Source organism: Platichthys flesus, chromosome 3 (genome assembly GCF_949316205.1).
Source record: "Platichthys flesus chromosome 3, fPlaFle2.1, whole genome shotgun sequence".
Classification (NCBI taxonomy): Eukaryota; Metazoa; Chordata; class Actinopteri; order Pleuronectiformes; family Pleuronectidae; genus Platichthys; species Platichthys flesus.
Window position 1 is genome coordinate 2,395,942 of NC_084947.1, and position 10,009 is coordinate 2,405,950.

Below are 10,009 nucleotides of genomic sequence, written 5' to 3' on the forward strand. Positions count from 1 at the left end.
GACAAGCTCTTCCTACAAGCATCTGTTAACACAACCAGCTAAAAGGGCCCGGTGTTTATTTGTGAATGCGTTACACAACTAATGTTCAAATCTGCAGCTTGTGGGCCTCACGTGGGAAAGGGAGGGAGAGAGTCTATCGCCTCGGGGGGGCCACGAAGCAGGCTATCAGCTGGTTTACACCTTCTACACACGTTTCATTGTACCAGGAGAAGGTGCAGTGTATTAACTGGCTCCATCATCTCAGACCATCAGCTGCAGGAGGCCTGTCTCAGTCACTTCAACACAAATCGGCCTCAGAACAATCTCTCCTCTGTCTGATCCTCCTGGCCCCGCTCCACCTCCTCTCTCCCACCACCTCCTCTCTCCCATGATTATTTTATCATTTTAAATTCTTCATGCCGCATCGCGGTGGCAGCGGCCCCGCTCGAGCAGAGAGGCGCGTTGGCCATACAGTACATTCACACTACAGTTATTTGGACGGCGCTCCGGCGTGGCTCTGTCCCGGTCCCTCGGTTGGATTCTGCGCGTCCATTAGTGCCATCTGTGCCTTCCTGCACCGTCTGTGAGGGCCCCGCCGACGCCAAAACGATTGGCATTTCCCTGGAACAACCAGAGGGACGGTGCCCAGAGCTTTTAGCTGCCAATGATGTGCGCTTACTCTGACAAAAACCCAGGGACGGGCGGGGTGGGGAGCCGCGAGAGGCTTGGGAGGAGGGGGTGGCGAGCAGGAGGCCCGGACAGGAAACAGCTGCACCTACAGTACAGTGTGGCGTCCGTGCTCAAGCTTCACGAGGTAGCACTCGTCCCTGCAGCCGCACACAGCTGATCCAGAGTCAGAAGCTGCTTCAAGCTTTGCTTTGGAGACGTTTGGCTGCAGCATGTCGACCAGGGACGAGCTGCAAGAACAAACACACACAGGCTGAGGGATGCTTCAGAGGCAAACAGGAAATGGAGGCATTTAGCCCAACGCTCGATCCACAGGACATCGGCCTCTCTACTGCTACACTAACGCCTCGCGTCCACATTACTGCAGAGATTAAACTCCTAAAATTCAGAAGTTCTAAAAGGCTTCCTTCTCCCTGATTGGTTCTGGTCGAGACAGAACGGTGAATGCAAAGCTAACCGTTCCACCTCGTTGCCGCTCGAAGAAAAAAATTCAAAAAGATTCTAAACCCTGACACCTGATGTCCTGCAGTTTTCAAAGACTTGAGTGTGATCACCGCATGTTTCCAAAGAGCAAGTGAATGAGATGCTACATGTTCACTTGGACTCACTGATTAACTGGTTAGATTCCGGTGCTCAAGGGTCGAGTCATTGGCGTCTTGAAGACAATGTCTCAAGTCTGTCTTTAGGAAATTGTTGTCAGTTATCACTTGGAACCAAAGATGCGTTTATTCCATCAATCAGAGGTCACAGTGACCTCATGATAATCTGGAAAAACAATTACACTTTATTGCCTGATAATTCTTCACTTACTTGTAATAGGAGGTGGACTTCAGCTCCAGTACGTCGTATTCAAGGGTTCAACTCTGCAGCATCGTAAAGGAGAAACAGTTTTTCATTTATTAACGTCTTCCTCCCATGGACCTTATGTGCCTCTATAATCTGTGATCATCTCTTTACAATGAGAAGAAGAAATGCCCGAGTTGTCAGCAAGCATCATGTATTTGGCCGAGTCTCAGGTGGCTCTGATTTCCCAGCAGGCCAGATGGCTGCGCTGTGTGGGCAGTGTGTGTCTGTGTGTGTCTGTGTGTGTGTCTGTGTGTGTGTGAGGTGCTGTGAGAAGAGGGCCAGCAGCCTCGCGGAGGGAGGATTGCTCACACTCTGGCGTCCTCCTCTGTCCTCGTGCAGCTGTGCTCCGTCCGTCCAACTTGAACTTTTAATTTGTTCAATATGTGGCCGTGGACGAGGAGTAAAACAGAACACATGTCTGGAGGCCGAGGTTTCACAGGCAGGGGCCGGGGGGGGCGGAGAGGACACCGTGTGGAGTGTCTGTCCGGAGAGGACGACTGAGGATCTGATCGAGGAACAGTTCACACTTGTTTTGTCAAGGGGGGGGGGAGGAGTTTGGTAAATTGCATCAACATGGCTCTGAGTTGAAGTATGGGTTAATCGTCCTTAAATATCGTCTTCAGTAAAAGTACTAGTAAGTATTCTACTCGTCAGTTGTCATTGAACTTCACAAAGTATTGATCTAGAGCCGGTTCATCACTTATTTCCTTCCCCTGGAAACATTTCAGTTTCCAGTTTGCAGCACGTTTTGTGTATTTGCATGTGTTGTGACTTTTTGCAGCTCATTTGTTTTCCTAATTTGCACGTGTGACTTCTCCCATTTCCTCGTGTTTTTCATAATTAGCAGTGCGCTGAGTTTCCCTCGGCCGCCGCACAACGTGTTCGCCGACAGACTCAATACTTTCCCTCGTACAACTCGTCATTATTTTTTTACCACAACAACAGACAAGTGTTGGAATAATGTAGCCGTCGTCCTGTTGCTGTTGGATTAACTAAACCCGGGATTAACTAAGATACTGTATAGCTGCAAAGCTCTAATGTGGAAAGGAGGAAAAAAAAAGAAAAGTCTGTTCTGGTGATGAAATCTTTCAAAGCCTGAAGCTTATCACTGCAAAAATAAGCATCTTGCAACTGGATTACAACTCCCATGCTCGAAAGTGGTTCTGCTCTCAGGTCCAGATGGGAGATTTGTTTGTAACCTAACTGGATGCTTCCTTTAGGTTTCTACTCTTTTATTTTATTTTGATTTCACAATTGTGACAAACTATACGATCGATTAATACGACGAGCCAGTGCAAACGTTTGGAAGGAATCTGACTCCAGATCAGCTGTGTTCTGTTATTTGTCTCCTGAATACTGTCGTGGAGAGGAACTTGTTCCGAGCCGACGTCAAGAGAGACACTTAATTTAATATATTAGAGAAGGAAACGTGACTGATGTTTGATTTTAAAGGTGAATATTAAGTTGTTGTAGTTGAGAAGCAGAACCTTCTCTCAAAATATGACTAATATTCACTTAAAGGCTTTTTATGGAACCAGATGAAGAAACACAACCTTCAGCAGTTTCTGCTCACTAAAGGTGTTTCTTACAAACAAATATGAACATGTAAAAGATAAAACATTAGAAAGCATCAACTTTCAGAAACTACCGAACCAACTTAATGAAACTTGGTGGGAGGCTGAGTAGTGGGAGAAAAGAGGAGGAATCCATCCTGGAATCTGATTCTGATTGTTTGCTGAGAGAGGGGAGTCGGTTTTGGGAAATGGCTGCAAGGTAATAAAGTGTAAACTCAGTGTAAACTGAAGCATCTGAACTCGTCCTGGGTAATAAACCACTCATACGGTGGTTTGACAACTTTTCTAGACTTTATACAAACTTGTTTACTGGAGACGTGTTGTGTCCAAACCCCACTGGGAAGTCTGGGAACAGCAAAGTGGACAGACACACAACTTAAACATCCCATTCCTTAGACATCAATCAAAGAGAAAGGAAAACGTCACCCAGTTAGAAACCAGTCGTTCAGTTTATCTTCAAATAGAATCTAAACAGTTTTATGTTTAGAAAAAAATAGATAGCTCCAGCAAGTTGTGTTATGTTTTTATTGCTGTTTGTCAGTTTGTCGGCAGGATTCTGCAAATACAACTTCTCTTTAACATTTGGGTGTTTTTGAGATTTAATTCTCAAGAAACGATCCAGAGAGAAATAATAAAAATATATCCGCTCGTCTCTATGAGCAGCTGCAGATCCAGATCTGATCTGAATGTACACGTTTATGCAATATGGTGTTGAAGTGGCCAATCAGCCAGGTGGAGGTCTAAGAACTCCGACTGCCGTTTGTCTTTTTGTGTTTTTTTTGTTTTGGACGAGGATAAACAGGCAGAACCAGGAGATCCACTGAGGTCTGTGATATTTAGAACATGATCTGTCTTAAAGGAAAGGAACAGAGTTTGGTCTTGAACCAAGAAGCTCTGGATGCAAACGCTTTGAGAGATAACAGTCAAAATCCCCCCCACACACACACACACACACAAGCCTGAACAAATGAGAGCCTCTGCAGCTCGTCAGCTGACTCGAGCTCAACTCGAGACTCTGAGAGAAGAAACGTTTAAAACAAGTCAGAGTCCAGACGCCTCAGGACGAGTTCAGATGCTTCAGTTTACACTGAATCTGCAAGAATCCTGCTTGACTCCATTTTGGCTGATATTAACCAGTGGATCCACTTTTTTGTTGTTATTGTTTTGATATTTTATAAATTAAATATGAACAATCAGACAAATCCAGGCGCAGTCGTCTGTGCTGGATCCTTTGAGCCGTGTCTGGAGGTCCTGTGTCACCGTTCAGTATATTTCCATTTATTTCCATATAGTGCCGGTGGAGCGTCAGTAATGAACCTGATTAATCTCAGTCTTCATTTGGAGGTTGATGCCCCCCCCCCCCTGTCTCTTCACCTCTCCGTCTCACCACCTGACTCATCCCCCCGTCTATCTGCAGTCACGCTCCCGTCTGTCTGATGAGATTCCACTGACATTCCGTGCTGACATATTCAGACTATTGTTCTGCCGCTCGGCGTGGCCCAGGTGGACCCCCCCCCCATCTCTCCAGCGGGCCCACCCCCCGTCTCTCCAGCGTGCCCCCCCGTCTCTCCGGCGTGGCCCAGTTATGAGGTGGCGCTCGCTGCCAAGTCGGGCCCCGCTCATCCGGGAACCGAGGAGCTGGAATGGGTTTGACCGTATTGTGCCGCACCTGCTTCGCCCCTCGCTCCAGATCCCCCCCCCCCCCCCGATCTGCCTTCCCATCCTGCCGCTGAAAAAAGAGCGCCCCCTTCCCTCCCCGAGTCCCCCCCCCCCCCCCCCCCCCACCTCAACGCCTTAAAACCAGCGAAATCCACTGAACTTAGCCGCTCTGATGGCCGCGGCCAAAACAGCATCTGATGTGCCTTATTTGTTGACTGTGTGAGATTAGCTGCAGAGGGTGCACGTGGAGGGGCTTACCATGCAGAGATGGAGCGGAGCCCCCCCCCCCCCCCGCCCCCCCGCCCCAGCCCCTCCACCAAACACCCGGCCGTCCTGCCAAGTAATCAGGACTGGAAGATTCTCCAGCTTGTCTAAAGCCCTCGTCACACTCGGCCCGTGCACACTTCTGCTCCCGAGCCAGACTGTAGCACCGATACTGTACAACCAGGAGCTGGCAGGTCTGGAGCCGAACCGGCGCCTCGTGGTCGTTTGGGTCCGTGACGCCTCCGTGAGGAAGCTGCCACCTGGACGGGCTGCAGAATGAGCCTGCTTGGTGTTCAGCTCCTCCCGGCGTCCTGCAGGAGGAGAGAAGAAGCTGCAGCGTTTGTTGTTAAACTCCTGAACATCGAGTGAAACCCTCGGAGCCACCGAGACGACTGAACACCTGGAACACGAGGTCACCTGTTGGCCAGAGGTTCAAGACTCACTGACACGTTTCTCAAAATATTGTTTGTGCCGTAGCAGCAGCAGCAAAAATATCACACCTTTCCAAAAACAATGAATCCTCGGAGATCGGGCCTGGGAAGTGACATATGACGGAAGAGAGAACGACCCAGAACACGTCAACGTTCAAATCCCAAGAGATTAATGAGAGGAATCAGGCTCAGACAGGAAATGAGAAACAAAACGTCTTCACGTGTTTCTGATTTTTAATTATACGTGATTTTATCAAGTAATATTTTTAAGATTTAAAGATTAAAAAGCTCAAAAGTAAAAAGGCGTCAAACACAGTGAGAGAGCGGAGATGAACAGTTAAGTCCCAAAACACGAGGAAGAGGATGAGGAAGAGGACATGAAACTCACTGAGCCACAGCGTCATGAGGAAGATATCGCATATCCACACACACACACACACACACACACACACACAGACACACACACACAGACACACACACATACTCACACACAGTCAGAGAGCGGAGATGAACAGTTAAGTCCCAAAACAAGAGGACAGGAGGAAGAGGGGGAAGAGGAGGACATGAAAACTCACTGAGCCACGGCGGCATGAGGAAGATATCGGATGTCCACACACACACACACTCACACCACACATACACACACACACACACACACAATAAAACTATTTAATTTTTATGTTTCAGGTAAATCATCATTAATGAAAAGACCCTAAATTAACAGTGAAACTTCTTCTTCTTAATTAATAAGTCCTGACGTGTGTGTCTTCATGTTCCGGTTTCCTCAACATGAAACCTTCACAGAGGCTCAGAAGTTCACACCCAGAAAGTTCTGAGGTTAAAGCCAGTGGGAGGCTTCTGTTCTGGAGTTTGACTTAAAGTTACAGGACGACACCGTCACATCTCTTTCTGCTTTAATCCTTAAAATCAAACGATACATATAGAGATACATACAGATATGAATAGAGACACTGTTGGAGAACCCCAGCTGTGAGAAGTCAAAGCCCCATTCACCTGCATTGTACTGGTCTGTGGTCGTTTGCATGGAACAGTGAAACTAGAAGAAAGTGAGATGATGTGGGTTTTGCTCTTGTGGAGGAATTCGTCCTCAGATCTGGAGTCAGTTTGTCTCTGCTCCTTAAAACGTAAAACTACAACTACCTGTTTTATAAAGTTAAAGAAATACAGTTGTGGTAGTAAACACTTGTGAAGCCGTGTGTGTGTGTGTGTAAGAAAATGTGTAAGAAAGTGTGTGTGTGTGTGTGAGAGAGTGTGAGGCTGCAGGCCGACGAGTTGTGGAGGATTCACTGTGCGAGAGCTCCCTCTTGGTGCCAGTTGGCCTACTGCTGCACTGAGGCTCAGACAACTGCTCCACAGACACACACACACGCGAACACACAATCACAGACAGACACACACACTGTGTATTTGTTGTATTTTCAGGCAGTGAATGAACAGATAAACGTTGGTGCAGATTGATCACTTGATATTTGATGTTTTGTTCGACTGCAGCTGAAACGTCGATGTCAAACACTGAGACCAATGAATTAAGAGGATTTATCATTATTAAATATTAGATTGTATTTGTTCAATGAATATTATCTGTTTTATTTACGTATTTTTGTTATTTTAATATATATTTTTAAAGGGGTTAAAAGCAGAACAGTATTACTCAAATCTATATTAATAGTATATATATTAATATTTAGAAACAATTATAGTATTAATAGTAAATATTAATAATAAGGATTTGCAAATATTCAAAATACTGTGAAAAACTGAAGTTTAATGATAATTCTGAAAGTTTCTCTCTGTCTCTTGTCTTCAGGGTCGCTGTATTAATTTCAACCGAGTTCAGCATCAGTAGAAAACGACTGAGAAGCAACTCGTCTGGTTTCTGTCCACGAGAAGAAGAAGTTTCAGGTTCTTTATTTTTATTGTTTTCATTTTGTAATTTTTATTTTTTAATAATATATAATCCTGCAGCTAGAACCACTTCCTGTTTCCCCCGCTTCACTTTGTGCACAAAGTTTCTGCTTCTCCGCTCGAAGCTCACACACCGGCTCAAATGTTCATTTTGTTATTCCTTAAGTTATTTACAACCTTTTCTTTAAACACACGCAAACTTAAAAAAATAATGTTGTAATTTATTTTAATAAGGATGAGCAGGGCGCCCGAGAAGCCGGCGCTCGGCCTCCGTTAGTTTCTCATCTGCACCGAAGGCTTCTCATGTTCTGACCATATTGAGCCTTCTGTGGAAAACCACATTTCACGGGCACAGACGGAAGCTATCTAACCAAAATAAATAAATAATGAAACCACGGAGGGAAGGGGCTCTCTGCCGTCGGCCAGGAAGAGGGGCTAATCCCAGTGGGGCCTCACCAGTGCAGAAGTCCACTGCCTCTTGGCAAATGTCTCCTCGCGACTCCCGTCCAACTCCAGTGGGCTCGGTGCCCGGCGGCCGGCCTCTTGTCATTTTAACACTGAGAAGTGCACACGCATGACAAACTGGAGACAGGACGCCCCCAGGTACTGGAAGGCATCAAGACTTCGCCCTGTAGTTCAGTCTTTTTTTTTGAAGACACCTTCCTTTCATTATGCACTCGGGACAAGGAAATTAATAGAGCGTTATTCGACCGCGGGACAGCCTCCTCGCCACCACGAGCCCCGGTTTGAGGGATTGATGCCTTGAAGACCTTGACATGGCGCTTGGTGTTTTCCAGCTCAGTCTGCTCTCTGCTCAGAGAGGCGTAGCACATCACCGCCCATAAACAGGCCCATCACTTAGGACCTCCACGATATAGACACAGCCGCCGCCACAGCCGCCGCCACCGCCGCCCGGCCCCGGCGTCTCAATCCCTCCGAGGGCCCGGGCCGCGTCACAACCCGGTGCTTCTCTCGGCACCGCGATATCAAAGTTTAATTAAAATAATTAAAGGCAACAGCGAGCAGCCGCCTGTGAAGCCTCTCTTTTTATGCCTTTTGACATTGGATGACCTAATACCGCGAGGTTCTCAGGAGAAAGAGGACACGGCGCCGCGGTGACGCCGCGCCTCCTCCGCAACACAAACCAAAAGCAACGGATGCGATGGACGGATAAGTATTGTTCATTTCCAGAAATTATGTTAACCCACCCCCCCGCCTCCACCCACCCCAAAAAGCAGGAGATATATACTTATATATATTGTGGATTTCTCAAGCGCGCTGTCATGACGCCAATCCCAGAGGATGTCAGTGTGTGGGGGGAGGAACGGGGGGGTGGCAGCAGCTGAAGAAAAAGGCTCGAATGATCCAGTCACTTCGGATTCCGGACTTCAGACGCAAAATGGATATTCGAGTCGAAACCTGACAAAGCGCGGCGGCTTTGACGGGAAGCGGTATAGACAATGACCAGTGGCTGGGTCAGTGGGATGTCTCCGTGCAGGCAGGGAAGCTTATCACATGACACTAAAAATAAGTTCAACAACCATCAAGTTTCAGGGGGAATGGGCGAGCGGCTGGCGGTCGGCGGGCGAGGCCGGGCGCCGCGCCGCACGCCGCTCTAATTATTCCTTTGTTTCCTCCTCGTCCCGATCGGAGGGACGTAAATAAACCAGAATCAAATCCAGGGGGGGGGTGTGCACTGGTATTTATGTCCCACTTCAACAGTTTTAGCTTCTTGCATAATTTTTTTCGTCAGCGTTTTTCCGCACGAGGATGTTTTTGTCGTCTTTGTTACACAACAGGAGCACGAGGAGGTTTTTAACCCGGACTAATGAGATATTTACACAACCGTCACAACACACGTCACATGTCCCCCATGTGTCCTCACACACACACAAACACACACCTCACAGGATTTAAAATTGTCGAACCCTTTTTTTATTGTACATAAAATAAATATTTTTGTTGTAAATTAATGTTTTTGAAGAAAATATGTATTTTTCTGTTTATGCTTTCTTTATAAATAAAGTAATTTTAAGATAAGTTTACTTTCATTTTTAAATATTTTAACTTTTCAAATTTTAAATTCAGCTCTGGGTCGAAAACAAGTTGTTGTTGTGTCTTTATTTTATTTTTTGTCCACATTTCAAAACAGATTGTAGCTTGAATGTCGTTCGCCTGTTTCAGTTTCTGCTCATCGACTGTAAATTATCATTTCATTGTGTTTAAGATTGTGTGTTTTTTATATTCTCATATTCACGAAGCACCTTTGATTCCAGGTTCAACTCACACGAGCACAAACGTGTGTGAGTTGAAACCAACAAAAAAAAAAATGCCTTTTTTGTATTGTCGAGTTTTACACTGTTTTTATTTTCAGTCGAATAAACCCTGTTGTGTTAAATACACATTGTAGGAGAAAGCGAGCCGTGTGTGTTGTTGTGTTTTTCTAACACGTGTGTGCTGGTAGGGGTGGACACGCTGAAGGCCATCTTTAATTGGGCCCTCACAGATTTATAGGGCCCGACAGGGAACGTGATTATACAGAGTGTGTGTGGACAGAGGAGTGGACAGTGTGTAGCCTCTCCCCCTGTGAAGTCAGTCACCGGAGGCACAACACACACACAAACACACACACACACACACACA

The 10,009-nt window shown here is 46.5% G+C and overlaps 1 protein-coding gene across 3 annotated transcripts in view; it reads left to right on the forward strand.

Annotated features, from left to right (window-relative positions):
* The window catches only part of antxr2a (ANTXR cell adhesion molecule 2a), a 63,984-nt gene extending 54,198 nt beyond the window's left edge, over window positions 1–9,786 (forward strand). For all 3 annotated transcript variants that reach the window (XM_062381333.1, XM_062381335.1, XM_062381334.1), the window contains one exon: window positions 7,269–9,786. In XM_062381333.1, the coding sequence (XP_062237317.1) occupies window positions 7,269–7,307 (39 nt within the window). In that variant the 3' untranslated portion in view covers window positions 7,308–9,786. The remainder of the gene's footprint in view (window positions 1–7,268) is intronic.
* Window positions 9,787–10,009: the final 223 nt, after the last annotated feature.